The sequence below is a fragment of the Pistacia vera genome, unplaced genomic scaffold, assembly GCF_008641045.1.
Source record: "Pistacia vera cultivar Batoury unplaced genomic scaffold, PisVer_v2 Contig251, whole genome shotgun sequence".
Lineage (NCBI taxonomy): Eukaryota > Viridiplantae > Streptophyta > Magnoliopsida > Sapindales > Anacardiaceae > Pistacia > Pistacia vera.
The window spans coordinates 299,470-320,794 of record NW_022196059.1 but is presented as its reverse complement, the minus strand read 5'-3'; the positions used below and the strand labels follow the sequence as shown (position 1 = coordinate 320,794).

The following is a 21,325-nucleotide window of genomic DNA, read 5'->3' as shown; positions in this document are numbered from 1 at the left end:
AAGTTACACTATTTTCACATTCACATGCAATGGTTGTAAATCGGATTCACTACTATGATAACATACCCTCTCGGCTATGTTTTCCTATTCATCATTATTAACATTCCGCCACCCAACAATTTGAAGGTTAATAATTCAAATCATGAAGCATAAAATCCTAAATTGATTTCATTAATTCTTGAATCTATCTCTAGCATCCAATACTATAATGGTTATTACCCATGAAGCTTAACATAATTATTTCTCAATCTCATCATTTTCATCACTACACAATTAATTTCAGAGTAACACAACCACAAGCTTATTCACATGGAACTAGCACAATCAATACTCCAACCCATTCCAATCCACTACAATCAAAACCCTAACCCATGAAGATTAGTTCATAGCTAACTTAACAGAATAAAACGGAAATCAAAAGTAAAGAATAAACATAATGAAACTGAGATGAATTAATAGAAATCTCCCAAAAGATGAATCTCTCTGTTGCAATCTGTCTTCCCTTAACAATCCGAAAAATGCAAGCTTTTTCTCTCTAAAAGTGTAAAGACGGCTAACCTTACGCCCAGAGATCCCTTCTAAAAAGTTAATGTTTTTCTCTTATCCTAGTCCTAAAAACCCAGTTAAAAACACGCACAAACGAAACTGTGCGTTTACAAAACTGTAAATTTTGACTTTCGCCGCGGCGAAGAATGAAAAACCAAAATCGAATCTGCCTAACTTCGCCGCGGCGAAGACAATTTCTTCGCCGGGGCGAAGCTCCTTCAAAAGTTCTGAAATTTACAAACTGCCACTCTGCTTGCTCTTTCGTCCGATTCTTCGATTTTCACTCTTCACCTTGGAACAAGCTTCATCGTGCATTGTCCTACTCCGAGCTCTCCTATCTTCTGAAATCCTTCAATTCTGAGTCAAAACTCGCCAAATTTTGCCTTTATTTGCTAAAGAGTCCATTTTAACCTGAAACACGAAAAGTAGAGAATTACGCACCAATTCAGGTAAAAATGCACTAGAAAGTATCGTGAAATCCGACAAAAAGATCATATAAAAACTGTATAATTTCGGATTATCAACTACCCCCACCTAAAGAGATGCTCGTCCCCGAGCATACCGTACAAAATTAACGAAAACAAAGACAACAATGCAAACAAAAACATGAAAACATGCACAAACTGAAAACCAAAATAAAAGAATTCAAATGCCACAATGAATTGCCTAGAATTGTACATGTCTCAAAAATTGTTGAAAAATTATTATCAGGAAATGTTCGCATTCCAGGATATATAAGCTACATCGACTACCTTCCTCAATCGGTCCATCAAGTAGGTATCCCCTTCAATCCACATTCCAACTTCCCTATTATTTATGCGAAAATTGTAAAGTTCATCAAATGGTGGCAGATCCATAAGCCTAACTATCGAATTGCTCTCCACTAATGAGGACTAAACACAGATGAGACACAAAGGTCCTTAAAGGCTTGTAATGTTAGCTCGGTTCATGGGCTCCAATAAAAGGATAGGAAACAAAGTAGAAGAACTCGGTTGCCCTAAAGCAAAACTCAATCACATCGAAACCCACACTTTCTCCACACCAATCAACATGTCTATTAATTCACCGCCTTCAACACGAATTCTTAAACTTTTGGATACCATAAATGCAGGGGAGACTTGTTTAGGTGACGTGGCGTTGTTAAACCGAGGTCGCCAAATACTGCTAGGCAGTTTTTCAGCGGGTTCTGGTTTCCAGCCGGTATACCCTTAACTAGGCAGCATTGTGTTCGTCATAATTTTTTTTTTTTTTTTTTTTTTTTTTTTTTTTTTTTTTTTTTTTAACACAACACCAGCTTGACTTAGGTGACTACTCCTTGTTTTTATTATTTTTTTTATCTCAACCCCACATCATTCTTTTGTGTCTCTTCTTCATTTTCTCTCTCTAAACCCCAAACTAATCTTTTACTCAATTGTACACTTTTCTTTCTCGTTTGCACTAAGACCGAATTCTCCTAAAGGTATGATAAGTGTTTAGGGTAAGGATTTACATCTTTTGTTTTCTAAGGAAAAATAAAGCAAAGTTCCAATGGCTCAAATGGGTGACTTGAAAATTTCAATCATGGGTTGGCTAGAAAGGCTCAAACGTTCCAGAATCGCCTAAATCATTTCCTCAACCATGTCAATCCTAAAATTTCGCCTCAAGCATTTCTCAACTAGGTTCTAGAATCCACCAACATTATCAAGACTTTGCCTAATCGCATAAAATGAATCTAAGCATGCCGAAAAAAAAAAAAAATGAAAATCGTGGTGGAACCCTCAACAAACCCCAATCAGAATCCAGTCAATAAACGTAAACTGAAGTATGCTTAACATTTCTCACAATGAAAATTCAACAATCTTAATCTCATCATTGATTATACAACTCATCATCGGCAAAACATGACAACCAACGAAAAAATACAACTCAAAACTTTTAGTGTACCGGCGCGTTGTTAAACCCGAGGTCGCCAAATACTGCTAGGCAGTTTTTAAGGCAGTTACTGGTTTCCAGCCAATATCCCCTTAAAATAGATTTTACAGTTTAAGGTGTACGCGGCGTTGTTATACCCGATCGCCAAATACTGCTACCAGTTTAAGCAGTTACTGGTTTCCAGCCAATAACCCTTAAACTCAAAACTATTCCCTACCCCCAAACTAATATAACATTGCCCGCAATGTTCCATTATGCATAAGTCAGGAATAGAGAAAAACAACAACTGAAAAATAAATGAACATAAAAAAACTACGAGAATGCTCCCGGTTAAGTCATGAATCGTCGTTCCACAATGTTCAAACCGTTCTTCGGACTTTTCATCATCCAAAATCTGTCAAAACAAAAACTGTGGTGTCCCTTATGTTAGAACGAATTCACAATATAATGAAAGTATTACAACCTGTCTCGCCCTTTTAACACTAAAAAAAAAATCACACTACAACTACACAACAAAAAAAACCAATCCAAACCCAAAATAAATGAGTTAAAGTTTCAACTGGACAAAAGTAAATAAAGTAACAAAACATAACATAAACAGGTGTTCCGGTTCAGTCTTCTTCTTCCTCTGCTTCCGCTTCTTCTTCCTCTTCTTCCTCTGATTCGGCCAGTCATCTGAGTTCCAGTCAACCCACTGATATTCGGAAGTGTCAACATTCAGATCCTTGAAACTTTTCGTTAACATTTCATGAATGTTCTGTGTCCGCTCCATCATCATCCAATCCTGTCGTCTCTTCATGTATTTCATCATCCGCATCATTTCTTGCACATTGCTTTATGAGATCCTGTGGAGCTGGATGATGTGGCCATGCTCGTTCTCTGCCTCTTCGCCCCTGCTGTTGGTTGGGCATCTGCCGCTCGGTCAAGACGTTTGGTAAGTCATCATCTAGAATTGGAGCGGATAAATACGCGGCTCATCATCTGCAACCTTACCCCCCTTTTTGGCACATGGCAGTAGTGAGATTGGGAAACATTAGCTTGATCGTCCCTTTTGGGATGCTATCCTGATACTGTGATAAATGATGCTCCCACATCCATACTCTTTCTTGTGGCAATAGAGTACGCACTAACGCCTTCTCTAAGTCACTGTGCTGTAGTGTGTCTCCGACATTAGTTTGGCACAGATAAAGTATTGCCACAGCCTAGCCATTGGTGCTCACCTGTGTTCCTTTGAGTGTCTTTTCTGTTTTCTAGACATTTTCCCATGCTGCCCCAGTTTTGCAATGACTGGCAAGATAATATTATCATCAAAGGTTGATCTTTTGAACTCCACATACTGATCAGTGAAAATTTCAGGCAGTTAAGAATTTGTTGTTTCCCTCTGCTGAAAATGGCACATCCTCCCCTCGTACAAAAACAATCTCATCCTGACTTTCGGGGAAGTTGGCATAGAACCTCTAACCACCGTTTCTACTGCCGGCTTCCAGGAGCACTCATGAACATGTTCCACTGTCTACCCCTATCCATTCCACTGATTGTTTTGCTGTCAATCCACGTTCAGGGATGAAGCCCTTATCCTTTTGTGTGATCACCTCCTCATAATGTTTTCGGGCTGCCTCGTTCACAAACCGGTTGTCTACTTTCTTCCCCTTGCCTGTATGCTTAATTTTCGGAGCCATTGATTCACTGAAATTCAATCCAAACTGTTAATCTCAATGAATTTGCCCTATAAAACATAGCCATGTCCATCCTGCAAAAACACTTCACACTTCCAAAATTTTCAAGTCAACCCCCAAACTACGATTTTTCTATTTTAAGGTGTACGCGGCGTTGTTATACCAGAGGTTGCCAAATGCTAGGCATTTTTAAGCGGTTTCTGGTTTCCAGCCAATACCCTTAAAAGAGATTCCACAACACAATTTCAAAACAATCCACTTCTAAAAATTCGCAATTCCAACCCCAAACTACTATTTTTCAATTCAACACAATACTCCAAATAATCAATAACTACACTTCTAACAATCAATTGGCATATAACTCTCAACATGAATCACATCACAACTCAACAAACCCAAAATATCTTAAGTTAAAAGTTCACATACTTTCTAGATCTACGAATATAGACTAAAATTTTCCAAAATAAAGCTTTGGTTTTCGAAATCTTACCAATATGAAGTCGTTTGCACCACCAATTGACCCAGAAACGATCCAAACACGACAACCCCAAATTTTTGATCCAAAAATTTTTGTGAAATTTTGTGAAAATTGTTGTTGAAATGGGTTGATTTGGTGTTTAGGAATGATGTGGAGTGATTATTTTGTGGAAAAACAAAATACGAGTGAAAGATTGAAGGTGGAAAAATTTTGCTCTCAACTCAAAAGCAGGCGGCGTGAAAAATGAAGAGAAAAGTTGATATTTATAGAAAAGCTCTTCGCCGCGGCGAAGTTCATCACGCATAAACCCTAGAATTTTCCCAGGTTTCGCCGCGCGAAGAAATTTCTTCGCCGGGGCGAAAACTTCCCGAGAGTTTAAGGCTAACTTCGCCTCGGCGAAGAAAAGTTCTTCGCCGCGGCGAAATGCCTTAGCCAATTTTTCGAAATTTTACCTTTTACTTCGCTCGGCGAAAAACATTACTTCGCCGCGCGAAACTCTCTGTAGCAAACCAGTCATTTTTCATGTCTCTTCGCCGCGGCGACGAAAATTCTTCGCCCCGCGAAGTCTGGAAATTTCCATACCTTCTTTTGGCCTTAGACTTCACCTGCACCCTGAAACAAGAAAAACATCAAATTTATACATACTCATAATGAAATAGAAAAATTCAACAATAAAAATTAAAATCAAAAAGTTAGAAATGCTTGGGTTGCCTCCAGAAGCGCTTGTTTATAGTCAGAAGCTTGACTTTTTTCATCCTTTAGGTTGACGTCCAGCCGATTGGGATGAACTTGCAACCACACCCCCTCAACGTATGGCTTCAACCTCTGTCCATTAACCGTAAAAGTGCCCTTTTCCCTGTGTGACTTCCACTGCTCCGGATGCATTATCCTCGTTATCGTGAATGGTCCGGACCATCTAGACTTAAGTTTTCCGGGAAAAGCCAAGTCTAGAGTTGACAACAAAACTTTCTGCCCAACTTCAAAAGCCTTGACCCGGATGTGTTTTGTCGTGCCACCTTTTTGTCTTTTCTTTATAGCTCCGGCATTTTCATAAGCTTCGAGACGAAATTCATCCAGCTCGTTCAAATCAGCATTCTATCCTCCCCCAGCTTTCAAATCCATGTTCAATTGCTTGACGGCCCAGTATGCCTTATGTTCAAGTTCTACCGGCAAGTGGCACGCCTTCCCATAGACCAATCAAACGGAGACATACCAATTGGGGTTTTAAATGCAGTGCGATAAGCCCATAACGCATCGTCCAACTTCCGTGACCAATCCTTCCTCGAGGCATTGACTGTCTTTTCTAAAATTCCCTTCGTTCTCTATTTGACAGTTCCACTTGTCCGCTTCGTTTGGATGGTAGGTGTTGCCACTCTATGTGTCACTCCATACTTACTCGCAGTGCATCCAATTGCCTATTGCAAAAATGTGATCCTCCATCACTAATAATCGCCCGTGGCACACCAACCTTGAGAAAATATTCTTCCTCACGAAATTAATCACCACCCTAGCATCATTATTTGGCAATGCAACTGCCTCAACCCATTTTGACACATAATCCCTACTACACAGATAAACTGTTCCCATAAGAACTTGGGAAAGGACCCATGAAATCAATCCCCCACACGTCAAAATTTCAACCACCAGTATTTGTTCAACGGCATCTCATCTCTTTTTGAGATACTCCCCATTCGTTGACATTGGTCACACTCCTGGATCATCCGAAGGAATCCTTAAAGAGGGTTGGCCAATAAACCCAGATTGTAGCACCTTCGCTGCTGTTCTCGCTCCCCCAAAATGGCCACCCCACTTCCTTCTCATGACAATGTCTTAGAATGCTCTCCATTTCTTCCTCCGGGACACATCTCCTTATCTGGTCAGTACAGTGTCTGTACAGGAATGGCTCTTTCCAAAAATAGTATTTTAAATCAGAGAAAAATTTTCTCTTCTGTTGAAATGTCATACCACTTGGGACACCCTTGATGATAGATAATTTGCAAAGTCCGCATACCATGGTGCTTCGTCCACTCTCATCAGCTTTTCATCCGGAAATGTTTCTGAAATTGGCATTTCCACCTCATCTCCCTTTTTTGGTCTCTCAATTCTTGACAAATGATCCGCTACTACATTTTCCGACCCCTTTTTGTCCCGATCTCCAACTCAAACCTTGAGTAGTAGAATCCATCTTATCAACCGAGGTTTTGCTTCTTGCTTCGCCAATAGGTGTCTAGTGCTGATGGTCTGTGTAAACAATTACCTTCGCACCTAAAGATAAAACGAAACTTGTCAAAACAAACACCAAGCCAATAATTCTTTTTCAGTAGTGGTGTGTAATTCAGTTGTGCGTCAAAAGTGTTCTTGCTAGCATACTGAATTACTGCAACACTTTATCTTTTCTCTGGCCTATACTACCCCTAAAGCAAAATCACTAGCATCACACATAAGTTCAAATGGCAGTCCCCAATCAGGAACTGCAATAATGGGTGCAGAAACTACAATTTCTTTAAAGTTAGGAAAGCATGCATGCAATCATCATCAAAATCAAAAACAACATCTTTATTAATAGATTGCAAAGGGTTTAGAGATTTAGAAATCCTTTATGAAGCGTCTGAAAACCCCGCATGCCCCAAAAAGCTTCGGACTGCTTTGACATTTGATGGCGGTGGTAGCTTCTCATTACTTCTGTCTTCGCCCGATCAACTTCAATCCCATCCTTGGAAATTCTATGCCCGGCACAATTCCCTCTTGGACCATGATGACATTTCTCCCAATTCGCCCACAATTCGTTTCCGTGCCTCGCTGCAAAACAAGAGACAAATTTGTTAGACAATTGTCAAATGATGACCCAAAAACTGAGTCATCCATAAGACTTCTATAATCTTTCCACCATGTCTCCAAGATTGACATATCATCTTTGGAATGTTGCTGGTGCATTGCATAACCCAATGGCATTCTTCGGTAAGCAAAGGTGCCGTGGGCAAGTGAAGGTCGTTTTCTCTTGATCCTCCGGAGCGATGGCAATTTGTTTATATCCTGAATATCCATCCAGGAAACATAATATGCATGTCCTGCCAACCTCTCCAACATTTGATCGATGAAGGGCAATGGAAAATGATCCTTCCTGTCGCCTCGTTCAGTTTACGGTAATCATGCACACTCTCCAACCCGTTACCGTCCTTGTTGGAATCAACTCATTACTCTCATTCTTCACAACGGTAATCCTCCTTTCTTGGAACACTTGTACCGGGCTCACCCATTGACTGTCGAATCGGATAGATGATCCCCGCATCAAGAGTTTCACAACCTCCTTTCTCACCACTTCCTTCATTGAAGGATTCATCTCCGTTGTGGTTGCACCCTCGGCTTAAAGTCATCTTCCATGAGAATCTTATGCATGCAAAATGAGGGTGATATGCCTCTAATGTCCGCAATGGTCCTCCAATCGCCAGTCTATGTTCCCTCAACACTCTAATCAACTTCTCTTCCTGTAAGGCATTCATTCTCACTAATAATCCCGGATAATATCTGAATCTCCAAGATAGACATATTTAGGTGAGGCGGTAAGGTTTCAGTTCAAGCCTTGGAGCTTCTTTATATTTTCCTTTGCCTTCTCTTTGTTAAGTCAAATTCCTCAAATTCTGCACTCTGACTCTCCTCAATTGGTTGGAGTGCTTCTAACATTCTAGCACAATCGTTCCTCGCTGAGTCTTCAACCTCTCTGTTTTCGATTTTGCTATACACGCTTCTAGAGCAATTCTGGACTGTTTTCTTCCATGGACTCCACAATGAGTTCATCCACCACGTCCACACTAAAACATGAATCCGCTTCCGACGGAAACTTCATCGCATCAAACACATTAAAAGTTACTGTTTCATCCTGAACCCTTAACAGCAACTTTCCTTCCTGTACATCAATTAAGGCTCTCCCGTGGCCAAGAATGGTCGGCCCAAAGAAGGAATCTCCTTACCCCTTCCATGTCCGCACTACAAATTCCGCTGGAAATATTATTTTCCCCCAACTTCACTAACACTCTCAACTATCCCCCTCGGGTGCTTTATCGATCGATCCGCTAGTTGCAATGACATTGTCGTTGGCTTCACTTCACCAATCCCTAATCTCCTGAAAATAGAAAAGGCATCAAATTTATACTAGCTCCTAAATCACAAAGCACACGATCAAAGAATATCCCCTATACCACAGGAATAGTAAAACTCCCTGGATCTTTGAGTTTCGGGGGCAGCTTCTTCGGAGAATAGCGCTGCACTCTTCTGTAAGCATCACCGTTTCCTCTTCTTCCAGTTCCTCTTGTTCGATAAAATTCTTTTAGGAACTTCGCGTAGCTCGGCATCTGTTGTAATGCATCTGCAAAAGGAATGTTAATATGCAGTTTTTTAAAAACATCAAGAAATTTAATAAACTGCTTATCCTGATTCTCTTTTCTGAGTCTTTAAGGAAATGGTATGGGGTGGAGTGTGATGTGCCAACTCTGGTGGAATTTCGGGAAGGGCAATTTCTCTTCCTTTTTTTTCTGCTTCTGCTCCTCTATCTTCAGGCTGGGGGTTTCTTTTCAGCTTCAATTTCTTCTCAATTTCCTCATCAAATCCTCATTTTTCTTTGATGAGTTTCTTCTTTCTCTGAGTCCCTCACCTCTTCTAAACCTCCCCTTCTCAACGAGATTGCATTTACCTGCTCACGGGGATTGGTCACTGTGTTGCTTGGTAGAGAACCCTGTGGTCTATCATTCAGCTTCTCGCCAATTGGCCCATCTGTACCTCAAGATTCCGAATGGACGCCCCTTGGTTTCTAAAGTTTGTCCTCGTCTCATTCATGACCCTGTAGACTCTTGCATGAATTTACCGAACAAATCCTCCAACTTCGAACCTTGGATCCCCGTTGATTGGTCACCCCTGGGGGTATTTGGAACTTGCCTCTGGTTCCATTGGTTACCCTGTTGTTTTGATTTCCCCAAGCCAGATTCGGATGATGTCTCCACCCTGGATTGTATGTTGTTGGAGAACGGATTGTTCGGCCTCTTTGATTTCCTGCCAAGTATTTACTTGCTCCGTTGATGAAGACGACGGTGCAAATGTGTTTCCGCCTTGGCACTCGCTGCTCACATGGTTTCCTGCACAAAAATCACATGTTAGTTGAGGTGCTTGTAAGAGTTTACCTGCATAGTTCCCAACTGTTTTTGAAGTGCAGTGAGTTGGGCTGAGATGGCTGTGAAAGCATCTACTTCATAAGACCCGAAGATTCCTCGTTGTTACTCTCTCTACATTCGGTCTTTGGTAGTTTGTTGCTTGCACAAACCTCAAGCAACTCATACGCCTCTTTCAGGTGTCTTATTCTGCAAAGCTCCTCCTGAAGCTGCATCCACCATGGTTTCAACTTACCCATCAACCCATTATAGAATGTTTGGACTTGAAGCCAAACTGGCAAACCATGATGTGGGCACTTCCTCATCAATTCCTTATCTTATCCCCAACCTCGTACAACGACTCGGCATCGTCTTGTATAAATGATGTGATATCATTTCTCCCTTCGCTGACTTCGCTGGAGGAAAGAATTTGGTCAAAAATTTTTGTGCCAGCTCATTCCATGTTGTAATTGTTCCCGTGGTATGCCATTAACCACCCCTTTGCTTTCTCCAATAGAATGGGAATAAACGCAGCCTAAGCATCATCCGACACTCCATTCGACTTGAAGGTGTCGCAAATTTCCAGGAAATTTGCAATGTGCTGATTCGGATCTTCCTTCAAATCACCGTTGAATCTTCCCGACTCTGGTCATCTGGATGAAGCCGGCTTGATCTCGAAGTTGTTAGCTTGTATTGTAGGTCTCGTAATACTTGACCCACTTCCGTTCACTGTGGAACTGAAAATTCCCTCAGTGTCCTATTTTCTGGTTCAGCCATTTCAACTACAACTTCTTCCGTTTCTGCAGTAAGTGTATCTCTTTCTCTTCTCTCTCTGTTTAGTCTTCTTACAGCCTCTCAAGCTCAGGTCAACAGGTACCACTGGTTGACGTCTTGCTCTTCGCATAAACTGAAAGAACACAAGTGAAAGAAAAGTGAAAGAAAGTGAATTACAACTCAAACAAAATAAAAACAAAACAATAACTTCAATCTAGTTAAACTCAAGGAACCTCAATGTTAACTTAAAAACAGTCCCCGGCAACGGCGCCAAAAACTTGATGCGTGTTTTCTACAACATGCAAAACAAGTGCACTAGTCGCTCAAGTAATAGAGGGATGGGTAGGATATCGTTCCCACGGACTGGTAGCAAGCACTAAGTCCTATGGTGTTAACAAGTTGAGCACCCAAATCTTGGATTTGTGGGAGCAATTTGTAATTGAAAGAAAACAAAATAAAACTAACAAGAAATTAATCCTTAAAAGGGAAAACAAATGGAACACAAAGATCATTTAAGTAAAACGGTAGGGTTTTGACTTCGTTCGGATTATTTATGGGTTATACCTAAAAGTTACACTATTTTCACATTCACATGCAATGGTTGTAAATCGGATTCACTACTATGATAACATACCCTCTCGGGCTATGTTTTCCTATTCATCTTATTAACATTCCGCACCCAACAATTTGAAGGTTAATAATCTAAATCATGAAGCATAGAATCCTAAATTGATTCATTAATTCTGAATCTATCTCTAGCATCCAATACTATAATGGTTATTACCCATGAAGCTTAACATGAATTATTTCTCAATCTCATCATGTTCATCACATACAACAATTAATTTCAGAGTAACAACAACCACAGCTTATTCACATGGAACTAGCACAATCACATACTCAACCCATTCCAAATCCAACTACAATCAAAACCCTAACCCATAGAAGATTAGTTCATAGCTAACTTAACAGAATAAAAACGGAAATCAAAAGTAAACGAATAAACATAATAAACTGAGATGAATTATAGAAATCTCCCAAAAGATGAATCTTCTCTGTTGCAATCTGAATCTTCCCTTAACAATCCGAAAAATGCAAGCTTTTTCTCTCTAAAATTGTAAAAGACGGCTAACCTTACGGCCCAGAGATCCCTCTAAAAAGTTATGTTTTTCTCTTATACCTAGTCCTAAAAACCCAGTTAAAAACACGCACAAACGAAACGTGCGTTTACAAAACTGTAAATTTTGACTTTCGCCGCGGCGAAGAATGAAAAACCAAAATCGAATCTGCCTAACTTCGCGCGGCGAGAGACAATTTCTTCGCCGGGCGAAGCTCCTTCAAAAGTTCTGAAATTTACAGAACTGCCACTCTGCTTGCCTCTTCGTCCGATTCTTCGATTTTCGACTCTTCACCTTGGAAACAAGCTTCATCGTGCATTGTCCTACTCACGGAGCTCTCCTATCTTCTGAAATCCTTCAATTCTGAGTCAAAACTGCCAAATTTTGCCTTTATTTGCTAAAAGAGTCCATTTTAACCTGAAACACGAAAAGTAGAGAATTACGCACCAATTCAGGTAAAAATGCACTAGAAAGTATCTGAAATCCGACAAAAAGATCATATAAAAACTGTATAATTTACGGATTATCACCAGGGTTCCAAATTCATGCCTCAACTGAGTTTGATCGGCAAGAAAGAAAGAAAGAATAGAAAGAAAGAAAGAAAAGAATAAAAAGAAAGAAAGAAAGAAATACAGAAAAAGAAACAGAAAACAGAATAAGAAAATTAGAAAAGAAAATGTACATTCTATGCATTTGTGCATTTGCATCATATCTATGCATAATACCATGTCTATTATCTTGAGTAGTGAGAAAATTAGAAATTGAGAAAGAACAAAGAAAGAATAGAGAAAGAACAGAGAAAGAATAGAGAAGAATAGAGAAGTGTGATGTAAGGAAAGAAATTCAGCATTATAGCAACGGAGAGAGAAGGGTAGCATAGCGGGTTTACTTATTGAGCAATTAGTGCTCACCCCGTTGTTTTCAATGTTTTTGCAGGTAGTAAGTGAGATGCGGTCGCATGGAACGTCAAGAAGCGGAAGGGTTTGATGAGACTGTCGAGTTACTATTTTGTGACTTTATTAGATTATGTAAAGATTTGTATGGCCCATTATTTTATACTCATCTACATGTATATTTTCTTATATATATCTAGTGAGTTTTACTGTTATTTTCTGAGTATACTAGCTAGAGAGAAAGTATTACATAGAAGGAAAGCAAAGGGAATCTATGAAGTGAGTGCTAACACTGAGTTGGCGATGCAATTGTCCGAATTGACAAAACAAGTCAAGACCATGTGCAAGATGATGATGAGGCAGGGACAAAATAGGTCCAATGACGTATGTGCTATTTGTGGTAATGTTGGCCATATTACTAATGTTTGTCCTTCAGGTGAGAGTTTTTTAGAAGCTATGGAGCAAGCAAACATGATGAACTCTTACAACTAAAGACACCACAATTCATATTCAAACACATACAATTCTAGGTGGAGGAGCCATCCAAAATTTATATGGAGAAACAACCAATCGCAACGAAGTTCTGAACACATCATGCAACCAAAGAAGCCATCATTGGAGGAGACATTGAACAGTTTATTTCATGCTTCCCAAAAGAACAATCAGAACTTCAAACATAGATTCCAACAACAAGATGCATCCATACGGAAGATGGAGGTCCAGATAGGCCAAATTGTGGAGTCATTACAAGGCCATGTCCCTCGGACGTTACCAAGATAATCTGAGCAAGCGAAAGCGGTCATAGTTTTAAGGAGTGGTAAGGTAATTAACAAGGATATCAATTCTGAAACTAATAAGCCCTTGTCTAATTTTGCAGGTAAAAAGAAAGAGGGGAAGCAGTCGAGTGCACCCATGCAGAATGAGGAGATTGAAGATCCATATGTGCCACCGAAGCCTTATTGACTGATCGATCAGTGAAATATCCAAGAGGTATTGTTGAATATATTTTAGTTCAAGTTGACAAACTAATTGTTCTTATTGATTTTGTGGTGTTAGATATGGAGCGTACTTCAGGGCATAGTAGTGAGTTGCCTATTTTGCTAGGACGTCCCTTCATGGCCACAACAAAGACCATCATCGATGTCCAAAATGGAAAGCTAAAAATGACAGTTCTTGGTCAAACCATTGAATTTTCAGTTTTCAATTCCATGTCTTTACCTCTATATACTAATGATTATTTTGCAGTTGATTATTTGGATCCTATCATTGTGTCTAGTTTTCTGCAAGGGGAGACTAAAGATAAACCGAAGTTGGCTTTGACAACAGGGGATGGTGAGTTGAGTGATGATGAGGCTAGAGAGTATGTGGCAGAGTTAGATAGTGAGATTAGGGACATGTCTGATGAGGAATTGACGATGGCGATTGAACATGTTGGTGTCAAGTTTGTTTCTTCCATTGAATCCCCACCTAAGCTTGAGTTAAAACCCTTACCACCTACCCTTAAGTATGCTTACTTAGGAAAAGATAAAACCCTTCTTGTGATTATAGCTTCAGACCTAAGCATAGAGAAGGAGGAGAAATTGCTTAAGGTGTTGAGTGATCATAAGGTAGCCATAGGTTGGACAATAGTAGACAGCAAGGGAATTAGCCCCACTATGTGCATGCATAAAGTGTTGTTGGAGGAAGATTCCAAACCAACTAGGGAAGCTCAAAAGTGGTTGAATCTGCATTTGCAAAAGGTGGTGAGAGTTGAGGTGTTGAAACTACTTGATGCTGGGATCATTTATCCTATTTCAGACTGCAAGTGGGTAAGTCCAGGTACCAAAGAAGTCGGACATTACTGTGGTAAGAAATTCTGATGATGATTTAGTGCTGACTAAGATGACAACAAGATGGTAGGTTTGTATTGACTATAGGAAGTTGGAATGTTGCAACTAAAAAGGATCATTTCCCTTTTCCTTTTATTGATCAAATGTTAGAAAGATTGGCCAGTTATTCTTATTATTGTTTCCTTGATGGTTTCTCAAGTTACAATTAGATTCCTATCACTCCAGAGGATCAAGAGAAGAAAACTGGCCTGCTGTCGTAGGCACGCATAATTAAAACCCTAAAAATACACGTAGTAGTGTAAGTAGGGATCGTTCCCACGGAGAGTGTCTAGCCGAGTTTCATGTTACGTGAACCAGTAGGGGGGGGGGGGATTTGAATAAAAACAGAAACAATTTTAGGAAAAGAAATTCAACCTAAATTACTGAAATCAATCAAAATAACGAAACTTGGTCTAAGTCAACATCCACCATCGGAATCTTACAACTGATCATTGATGCAAAAAATAAATCAATACTTACTCTGAGTATTCACTGTTGGAACTATTTTCCTATCTCTCCTTAGTTGTAGTTAATTAGGAAACAAGCGATCTAATTAATCTTATTACTAAACAACCCTAGACAAGTGTTAAAGATTTAATCTAGTGGCAGCCTTAAGACCTAGAGAGATCGATGAAGCTAAACAACACAAACTCAAGCGGTTGTATTTAATTTAGTTGAATGTTCTTCTTAAGACTTAATAATTCCTGACGCAGCAAATTCTTAAACCCTAATTGCTTCACAAGTTAAAGGGATCAAACAATTACGGATTTGATATCTAACTTAGCAGTAGATTGCGACAATTAATAAACTAGTAGGCCTCCCTAGTAATTAAACGAAACAATCATAAAATTAGGCATAGAAAAACATCCAATACTCAAACACGAAAATTGAACACAAAGAAAAATATATTAGATCTCACAGTTTATCGATTCCGAGGCTTCCGTTTACTTCGACCAAGTTATCAAAATCAGCCTCTCATGGCCATCACCGAATTACAGAGGAAAAGTTCAGAGAAGACCAGAGAGAGGCGTGTGTCCACCAAAAAAAAATAATCTGATCTCTCCTCCCAAAAATCTAATTCAAGTGTTTGAATCCAACTCAATCTCCTAAAATCAATTATCCTAATCTGATTCTAATTAATTGAAAATACAATAAAGTCTTAAAAATAAAAATAGGAAAGTGATGTGTCCAGCTGTAACTCGTGTGCCACATGTCTTCAAATCTTCCAATAATAAACTGCCTCTTGGACTTGCATTACAAGGCAGAATGTTCCAGAACATCGGCAGTGCAGATGCGTCAACTTCAAGCCCAATTACAACCTTGATGCAGCAATTATCTCTCCAAACTCAAAACATAAAAGTTGTAGATATATTTCTTAGCGTTCTACAGAATTTTGAATCATCTCAATCGGAGCTCAGATGAGAGAGTTATGCCCAAAATACGAAACAACGTCAAAACTGTCCGAATTCACTTAATTAGTTCCGTTTTGCAATTAACGCTCCCATTTGCTTCCTAAGTCAAAATAGAATAAAAATCAGTACATTTTAGGCAGCAAATAGGTATAAAAGACTAGGCATTAAGGGGGGTAAATATGACATTTTGCATTCTCATCAAATTCCCCCACACTTAGCTTTTGCACGTCCTCGGGCAAACTAATTCAAACAAACACTACACTCCAGTCAAATCCAGAACACCATCATCTCAAGTCATATCCAGAACATTAACATGATGCATAAGAAACAGTATTTAATCCATGCATATTCATACCTAACTTAGGAAGCAGCAAAATAAAATAAAGTAGAGTTAATGACATTCATCTCTCTTCATCATTTTCCACAATTACTCTCAATTAGTCAATGCAAACAAGGAAACTAATCACAACCAATTCGTGTACAACTCACCTCTCAATTTTTCTTTTACTGTTTCTCTTTACTACTACAAACTGGGTAGCAAACTAAGGATACAATTCTTTTTCTCTTTTTTTTTTTTTTTTGTTTTGAAAAAGAATGAGTGCATTTTATGCTCCATCTCATTTCATGGTTGTGTTTATGAGTGAGTGCGTTTTACGCTCCATCTCGACTCACCACATACCTTTCTTTTCTTTTTTCCTATTTGCTTAAACCCAAATTTAGGACTAGCTTAAGAGAAACAATTTTTTTTTTTTAAGGGTTATTACACACTCCTCAATCTTGCTTCGTCACCAAGTTCACATAACTTATCAAGACATATTGTTTCAAACTACAAAGATTCAAATCTGATTAACTCTATTTTATGAAATATTGCTAACCTCCTAAGTCAAGGAATATGCTCAATAAAAGTCAGGTTACTATTTCATGCATCACTAGACGTTCAAAGACATGACTTAAAGCATAAACCTTCTTAAAAACAAAAAACTATTTGTTTTTTTTTTTTAAACAAATTAAAACACAACCTAAATCCCCTCCCCCACACTTAAAACTGACATTGTCCCTAACGTAAGATCAAATGCAAAGAAAAGGCAAAAATAACCAAAATTTAAAATGCGAGAATAAGAAAACAAACGCCCCTCGGGTTGCCTCCCAACCAGCGCCTTTGTTTATTGTCGTTGGCTCGACTCAAGGCTTTTCTTCTTACGATGCACTAAGTTTACTTGAGATGATCACCGGTAACATTCCTCCATCTCCAAGGAACATGTACTTGAGGTAACTAGGGAAAGGCTTCAAATCTGGAATGGGGGCCTACAAAATAGAAGGTAAAGGCCTCTCGTTAGAAATTGGTAATGTAATATAAGGAACGTTACCTGACTGCTGCTGTAACTTTGGAGAATCATTTAATGCTGTAACAGTTTCCTACAAATCAGTACTTAAGGCAAACTCCTCATTCTCTTTCTCAAGATGCTTACCAATGGAAACTTCCAATCCATCTTTTCCATCAAGTTCAAAAACTTCCTGTGCTAAAGAATCAATCACATCAATAGAATAAACATGATCATGATCATGATCATCATCATCATCAGGATATTTCATGGCATCATAAATATTAAACTTAACTATTTGACCATCAAATTCCATGGTAAGTATGCCATTATGAACATCTATCTTAGTCTTGGATTGTAATATCCCACTTGAGGTACGTATTTAAGATTTGTCGTATTAGTTAAAAGTTTATTGTTTTAACTTAAATTGAGTTTGTATGTGGAGTTGGTTGAATTGTTGCCTTGAAATGGGTTGAGTTTTGGTGAAGTTGAAAATTCAAACTTCGCCGGGGCGAAGAAGAAACTTCACCGCGGCAAGGAGGAGAAGTGGCATTTGGATAGGTTCTGCCCAATTTCGCCGAGGCGACGAAAAATTCTTCGCCGCGGCAAAGAGCCTAAAACAAAGATTCTTGAGTTTTCTAGAGAATTCTTCTTTTGGGACACAATGACCATTCTACCCCTAATTAGTAGGAAAAGTGGGGAGTGAAATGAAAGGAAATTTAGTAGAGATTGTGTTTGTATGGGGGTGTAGTTGTAAAGAATCAAAGGATATAGATGGAATTTCCAAGAAAGTGCAAGGGCAAAATGGGAAATGAAGCTTTTAATATGAACTAAAAAGAGTAAAGTGTAGAGAAAGCCCTTATTCATCTTCATTCCACCGCCTCTTCCATTGCCCATATTCTCTCAATTTCTCCACCCAATTTTCCAAGAGTTCTAAGGGATTTAAGAGGGGTTTTGAGTAGAGATTTCATCTAAAGCTTCCTAAGGTAAGAATTCATGCTTTAGATGTGAGTTTTCTTGTATTTATAGTGAGGTCTTATTGTGTTGTTGCTGCCCTTGTGGTTGTTTTGAGTTGTAGAGAAGAGACAAGCCAACAAAGGGAAGGAAAAGTGCTAAGGAACCCATCTTTGCACAAGGTAAGTAAATCCAACCAAGTTGAGTTATGACTAAGCTTTGAGTAGAGACTTATTTTAATTATGTATGTACATGGTATACCTACTGAAAATTGAGATGAGATGTGTGCTTAGTCTTAGTAGTTGGGATTGATTAAATATGAGAAGTGTTGTTGATATGTGTATTGAGAATGGAGTTTGAGATGAAGTTTGAGAGATGTTGTGTAATCCTTTTTGGGAGTGCTTTTCTTGACAGGGATTATGAGTAATTGAGGGAGTTTTTCCCCAATTTGGATGGCTAGAAAAATGAAGTTTAGTAGTAATTTTCGTAGGGTGTTTATATGCACATGAGATGTTTGAGGAAATGCCTAAGTGAAATCTGCCCTGTCACTGCCGTAACTTTCTGAGTAATTTTTGAGTATCTTACGGTTCGAACTGGGCTGAGACCAAAACAGAGAAGTTGTAGCCCTGTTTCTAAGCTTTGAAACGAGACCAGAACCGTAGTAATCCGAGGTGTATAGCATAAGTTATGGCCGTTTTAGTGTGACTGGTGCAGAATGACTGTTTTGAGGAAATCTTGTAGTTGGCATTTCATTAGTGCATTAGGGAGCATGAGATAGCTCTACACCTTTGTTTATACACTTGAGAAGTAGCTTGAGATTTAGTATAGAATGTGAGTATAAGTTCTTTAAGAGTTAAGAGTAAGAGAATAGAGTAGGTTGTGCGATGGGGAACCCGTGAGTAATGGGTAGAGTATTCCCGCATGTACGCCGCATTGAGAGAGCGGCATGAGTATCAGATAGAGAAGTGGTGTAGCCCGTGAGAGTGCATGCGGATGAGGGCTATACCCGAGTACCCGAGAGAGAGAGATTATATACTCACATGGCCAAGGGTTCCGAATCCATGCATAACCGAGTCCGATCGGCTAGAGTGAATAGAGGTCACGTAGAGTGGGAGTGAGTCCCGGCCGTGCCCCCGGTAAGATGGGGTCGTGATTCATGAAAGAGTTATGAGAAAAGAGGAAAAAGAGAGAAGTGCCCAAAGAGAAATTGAATGAGGAGTTGTAAGGAAAGAATTAGAGAAAGAGAGTTACGGGGCTAGTATGAGTAGAGGATTTACTTACTGAGCATTATTTTAGTGCTCACCCCGTTGTTTTCCCATGTTTTGCAGGACCTAGGTGAGGACACTGTCGGATGGATGTCGGCGTGCGAGGAGGAGTGGTTACACTGTCCCTGATGTTTTTGATGACTTTTGTTTATGTTATACATTTTGTGTAAAAATGTATATGTTTGTAAAGAGTATGTATATATGTTTAATAAAAGAAAAATTTGGGCCCAATTTCTTTATGTTATTTTATATGTATTTCATTATAATCTTTTGAGTAGTAGTGGCTATTACATTTTTGGTATCAGAGCCGAGATTTTGGGATTTGACAGTGTGCCATTCTTCTCGCTACGACGTCCGATAGCCGACTGTGTGAGTTAATTCTTTCCTTACTTTAAGTGTTCTTTTGAATTGATCAAGTATGGTTGTTTTGTAGATGAGGCGTAGTAACAGGAGGAAGGGTAAGAGTGTGATGCATGAGGGAGAATCCTCCAACCCACCAGAATTGACTCCCCCTACCCTTGATGAGATGAGGATTCGAGCTATTGTACAACAGGTTTTAGCGGAGAGTCAAGGGAGAGTAGTTCAGGAGAGAACCGAGACTCCCAATAGAGTACCGCCTCCAAGACAAGAGCGAGAAGGGCCGGTACCTCAGCTAGTACAGACTCGGGGTGATCCGATTCAGGGGCTTGTAAATCAGCACCAGCCGCCAGCATTTAAGGGTACAAGGGACCCGCTAGAGGCAGAGGAGTGGTTTAAATCCGTAGAGCGGATGGCGGCATTGTTTCCCCTGAATGATAGAGAGAGGATCAGATATGCTAGTTTCTTGTTTAAGGGAGATGCCCGGATATGGTGGGAATTAATGGAGGAGACCCATGACATAGCCTCGATGACTTGGGAGGAATTCAGAAGGTTGTTTGAGGCTGAGTACCGAACAGAAGATCGAGTACATGAGAAAGTCCAAGAGTTTATTCACTTGAAGCAGGGGACTAGTACGGTGAAGGAATATTCCGTAAGATTCAACTCCCTTGCTCGTTTTGCACCCGGAATAGTGTCTACACCGGAGTTAAGGAGAGACAAGTTTGTGCAAGGGTTGAGATCAGATATTGCTCGAGATGTAATGACAGGAGTCGAGCCCCCTCATACCTACAGTGAAGCTTTAGCACGGGCTTTGAGGGCAGAGATCTATGTGAACAAGTATATTGCAGAAGGGTTGGCTTTGACAGTACCTAGTGAGCCATCCACCATATTACAGAGAGAGAGGGTAGATGTCACAAAGAACAGAGAAGTACGGGCCAAGAAGAAGTTTCAACCGAGGAAGAATAGGAGAGATCGGCAGTACAAGCGGCCTAGGACAAAAGGGTTTCCCCCTTGTGCTAAGTGTGGGAGGAACCATCCTGGGGAGTGTTTGAGGGATCAGAATGTGTGTTACAAGTGCCGACAGCCAGGGCATATGTGGAGAGATACGGGGCTAGCATGAGTAGAGGATTTACTTACTGAGCATTATTTTAGTGCTCACCTCGTTGTTTTCCTTTGTTTTGCAGGACCTAGGTGAGGACACTGTCGGATGGATATCGGCGTTCGAGAAGGAGCGGTTACACTGTCCCTTATGTTTTTGATGACTTTTGTATATGTTATACATTTTATGTAAAAAATGTATATGTTTGTAGAATATATACATATATTTAATAAAAGAAAATTTTGGGCCCAATTTCTCTATGTTATTTTATATGTATTTCATTATAAGCTTTTGAGTAGTAGTGACTATTACAGAAAGAGTCTTGTGAATAGAACTCTTGTGAATAGGAAAGATCCTGATTCACTTGACTTAATAGTAACAAGAGTCCTAATTTGCCTACGATACGGAATCTTGGTTGAATTAGAATAAATTGAAACAGGAAAAGTGTTACTTACCTTGGTGTAGAAGGCCTGGCCTTAGGTGGGCCGTGGAGTCTCCCATTCTAGAAAAAGGC

At 39.6% G+C, this 21,325-nt stretch overlaps 1 protein-coding gene across 1 annotated transcript; it reads left to right on the top strand.

Moving 5' to 3' along the window:
• Positions 1-18,239: 18,239 nt before the first annotated feature.
• LOC116132412 lies at positions 18,240-20,832 on the top strand. Its single transcript, XM_031418062.1, has 2 exons — positions 18,240-18,272; positions 19,789-20,832. The coding sequence occupies exon 2, from the start codon at positions 19,789-19,791 to the stop codon at positions 20,830-20,832; it is 1,044 nt and encodes a 347-aa protein (XP_031273922.1). The 5' UTR covers positions 18,240-18,272.
• Positions 20,833-21,325: the final 493 nt, after the last annotated feature.

Excerpts from the sequence above, each read along its gene's own strand:
- LOC116132412 (XM_031418062.1), top strand. The coding sequence starts at position 19,789 with ATGAGGCGTAGTAACAGGAGGAAGGGTAAGAGTGTGATGCATGAGGGA.